This window comes from Brassica rapa, chromosome A08 (genome assembly GCF_000309985.2).
Source record: "Brassica rapa cultivar Chiifu-401-42 chromosome A08, CAAS_Brap_v3.01, whole genome shotgun sequence".
Taxonomy (NCBI): domain Eukaryota; kingdom Viridiplantae; phylum Streptophyta; class Magnoliopsida; order Brassicales; family Brassicaceae; genus Brassica; species Brassica rapa.
Genome location: NC_024802.2, coordinates 1,033,198 through 1,037,663, shown reverse-complemented (window position 1 = coordinate 1,037,663; position 4,466 = coordinate 1,033,198). Strand labels below are relative to the sequence as shown.

Genomic DNA, 4,466 nt, shown 5'->3' with positions numbered 1-4,466 from the left:
CCCCTTGAATCCCCCTTGCTTGTAAAATCTTCCGAACTGCTATGCATCCTGTCACTAATTGCCATAGAAAATGCTTTAGCTTTGGTGGACACCGTATTTTCCAGCAGTAAGCCTTCAAAACATCAACCGTGGGACCAATCAGTAATGGTGGTTTTTCTTTGTCTGGATAAATCCGTTCTACCTGATATCCTGATTTAACCGTATATTTTCCATTTTTTGTAAGTGCCATCCCTCTCTATCCACCCTCTGATTCCTACTTAGTGGAATACTTTCTATAAGTTTTGCATCCTGAGGATCCACCAAAGCCCGAATTACCTCTAAGTTCCAAGTACGCGAGGTAAGAGTCAATGAGGGACTCTACTGTAAGATGGGGATATAGATTGTGTTGATTTTTATTAGCTGGTCTCGGGCGAGTGGTTGGGAGCCAAGGGTCATTCCATACTGATATAGAAGATCCTGATCCCACCCTTTTGATTAGTCCTTTGCTAACCAGAGATGTAGCAGAAACAATACTCCGCCAGCCATATGACGGAGAATATGAGCGAATCGGTTCCAAGGGTGAAGCATTCCTATAATACCGACCTTTGAATACTCGAGAAAATAAAGTATTTGGCTTCTCTATCAGACGCCATAACTGTTTACCAAGCATTGCTGTGTTGAAATCAGTGATATCTTTAAAACCTAAGCCACCTTCCTCCTTATCTGCACATACCTTGTCCCATGATTTCCAGTGCATTCCTCTTGTGCTTCCCCCTGGGCTCCACCAAAATTGTGATACCGCACTTGTTAGTTTTTTCACCGTTGCTTTAGGTAATCGATAACATGACATCGAATGATTTGGTAATGCCGTGATCACCGACTTAATAATCACTTCCTTTCCCCCTTTTGTAAAACACTTGAAAGTCCATCCATTTACTCTATTATTTAAACGATCCTGAACAAAACTAAAAACTTGAATCTTTGATCCCTCCAGATTTTCTGGAAGACCAAGATATGATCCCATTCCTCCAAGATTCTGAATACCCAAAATATCCCTTAATTCCTGTCTGACAGGTTCTTCAATCTTATATCCAAATTGAATGGAAGATTTATTAAAATTTATTAGTTGGCCTGAGACTGCCTCATAATCCTTTAAAATCCTAAGGATGGTTTGACACTCTTCCTTTTGAGCTTTACAAAAGAAGAGACTATCATCCGCAAAAAGCAAATGAGAAATCGATGGGCAAGCTCTAGCTACCTTCATCCCTGTAATTTGTTTCTCTCTTTCCGCCTTTTTTATGTTTGCAATTAAAGCCTCAGTGCAGAGAATAAATAAATAAGGCGATAAAGGATCTCCTTGACGTAGACCTCTATGTGGAACAATGAGGCCACGGGGTTGACCATTTATAAGAACCCGATATTGGACCGATGAAATGCATTCCATCATCAATTTAATCCAATGAAAATCAAAACCCATTTTCTGCAATAAAGCCTCAACCCTTTGATTCCTCTACCTACCATGAAACCAAAAACGATGGCAGTCGTAGCACGAGTAGCCTTGTTATACCATAAAGTATTTAAGCACCTACTATATCACAAGATTCAAATAATATTAAACCTCATCTGCAATTATATAATGCAAGTCTCACGCCGGTGGTTTCCCACTTGGGTTGATCCTAGCACATACTAGAATGAATACTCCTATCTAACATGGGACTACACCAAGGAGGAAACCGGTTAAGAACGTATCCCTGCCTCTCTGGATTATTTGTAGAAACAGAGAGATTCAGGTTCTTTGTATATGAGATATCATTGTCACGTCACAATTCAGCTAAAGTTAATCTAGTAAGAGGGTGATAGGTTCAAAGGTGGTGGATAAGTAGGGACAACCAAACAAAAGTAGAACACGCAAATATGTTTTTAATATTTCAACACAAACTCCATATGCTCAACCTAAGTTGCACATACTTCTACTGTATCTTAATCTAATGTAACAAAGATCTTATTATTAGACAAACAAACTCTCTAGAGCTTTTTATTGGCTTATGATAAGACGTAGAATGAAATAGAGAAACAATTGTGTAGAAGTTTTCTAGTTGGCTTGAGAAGGCAGGTCTTGTAATCCACACACCATGTTTGCTGGTAATGCAACATCAATCATTTTCGGATACGGCAGATTCAGATCTATTATAGGGCAAAGAAAGACCACGGTTTATTACTAACAATGAGGAAAGCCGCAATGCTTAAGCATATACACTAAGCAGAAAGAAGCTTACTTGACATGATGGATTTGAATGTTTCTTTGTCTTTAGTTAAACGCGGGTTGTGTTGCATCTCTTCTCCAACTGTACTTACCTGAAACATTAACATAAAGGTAATGTAAAGCCACTGTGTCATGGATGAATCTTATTTTCAGTTTCCCTTTTTGCATTACCTCGAAACCTTTGTAGTCATGAGCTGGATAAATCAATGTGTCCTTTGGCAATGTAAATATCTGCTTAAAGATCAAAACAATAGGCTTCTTTTTTTTTTTAAACTCTTCAAAAGTATAAATCAATTTGCCTGTGGAGAGTGTGAAAAACTTGCCTGTGAGTGCACAGACTCATAGAGTTGATCCGAGCATCCACCCTGCAACACACCAAGGAAAACATCATCAAAGAAGTTAAACCAATGTCCAAATACAAAACACAGACCTTATGCATCAAAATTCCGGTTTTTGGTTTCTTATAACCATGGCTACTCCTGGGCATAGGCTATTGAAGCATTGGCTTATGGTCTCCAAATTTTTAAGAAAAAAATTACATAAATATAATCCCCCAAAATTGTATTTTTTTTATATAGCCCTTACTAAATTGTCTAGAACCCCCAAAATCTCAGGACCGACCCCATGTTTCTATGCATTGGCACAGAGGGTTTTGGATGTCTTAGAATCTATGCATCCAAATTATTGTTTTTGGTTATTTATAAATATAATCCATTTTCCTCTGTTTAGTAGTGTACCTGAAAGTCGGTTCTCCCACAACCGCGGATCAGTACAGCATCGCCGGTAAAAGCCATTCTTGGTTGGGGCTGATCAGCTCCTTCTCCAGTCACATATGTAACACATCCTGCTGTATGTCCAGGTGTAGCACGTACCTGCACCAAAAAACAAAACCATTATCACTCACTCGCCATACTCTCTAGTTTCTTAGTTATTGTGACATTCTTGTTTTCAAACCTCGAGGTATAAATCACCAATAGATACTCTCTCTCCATGTTCAACAAACTTATCTGCTTTGGAACCACTTGCTTTTGAGATTACGGACTTCACACCTGGGACCTTTGTCTGAAACAAGAAAACAGATCATTGAAGTGTTCGTAATGTAAAGAATCATATTGAGTAAAAGAGAAAGAGACCTTAAGAAGACCAGTTCCAGTTACATGATCAGCATGAACATGAGTGTTCATAGCATAGACAAGCTTCAATCCTAACTCATTGATCAGCTTCAAATCTCTATCGACAGTTTTGTCCACAGGATCAATCAACTGTTCAAACACAAAACAAAAAACATGAACTGATTCAAGCTACCATCTTTGCCGACAAAACGATCAGATCACATTCAAGACACATACGATTAAGACAAAACAAGAGTGAAAAAACACGAACTGATCCAAGTTCCCATCTTTGCCGACAAAACACACAGTTTCTCAAAAACCCATATCGAAAGATTCAATCTTTATGAAAGCAAAAGAACTTACCAGAGCAGGTTTGTCCGGATGGGAAATGTCGGCGAGAAGATACGTATAAGTGGAAGACTCTTTCTCGAAGAGCTGACGGAAGAGAAGCTTCGAGGAGGAAGAGGAAGACGAACCCATCACTGATCTGATGAGTGTTGGAGTTCTGATTAGAGGACGACGGAGAACACGAGACTGCTGAAATCTAGGTTGAAGGAGAAGAAGATGCTGGAGCCGTGAGAAACGTGTCGCCACCACCATTGGTGTTTGTTTTAAGAGAGCTTTTAAAACCCCACACGAAACGAAAGTGTTGACGTCAGCGTCTTGAGAGCAAAAACGGTGGGACCCGCGACGGATCAGTACTGTGCAAATGCAGTAACAAATAAAATGAGACATATGAATGGATTAGAGCTTATCATTATTTTATTGGGCCTATATTCATGGGGCCCATTTAAAGGGAATAAACGTGTGCCGACAAGTTAATCTGGGTAAACTGGGTTAGTCTTACTTTTTCTTTTAAATGTCAACGGACAACGGTCATGGACTTCTTCTTGTAGGTCCCAAGGAAGGTTGAATCACTAAATCATCAGGCTGTTCTATTTTGTTGGGTAAAATTAATAAGGTAACTGCAGTTTAGATTGTCTGATCAATATAACGATTGTTGTTATTTGTTTATTATCTTTATAAGAAATGCATTCCTTAATCCGGATTGGAGCTACTTCAATGAAAAAGGCTATGTTCGTTTACGTTGAAATATCTACGACCGCTACTTG

At 39.0% G+C, this 4,466-nt stretch overlaps 1 protein-coding gene across 1 annotated transcript; it reads right to left on the bottom strand.

Moving 5' to 3' along the window:
- Nucleotides 1-1,863: 1,863 nt before the first annotated feature.
- LOC103832661 (persulfide dioxygenase ETHE1 homolog, mitochondrial) lies at nucleotides 1,864-4,028 on the bottom strand. The gene is made up of 8 exons (XM_009108720.3): nucleotides 3,718-4,028; nucleotides 3,376-3,504; nucleotides 3,197-3,304; nucleotides 2,980-3,114; nucleotides 2,566-2,607; nucleotides 2,414-2,473; nucleotides 2,256-2,334; nucleotides 1,864-2,163 (listed from the first exon to the last, which is right to left on the bottom strand). Exons 1-8 carry the CDS (start codon nucleotides 3,952-3,954, stop codon nucleotides 2,072-2,074), a joined length of 882 nt encoding a protein of 293 aa, XP_009106968.1. The 5' UTR covers nucleotides 3,955-4,028; the 3' UTR covers nucleotides 1,864-2,071.
- Between the last annotated feature and the right edge of the window lie 438 nt (nucleotides 4,029-4,466).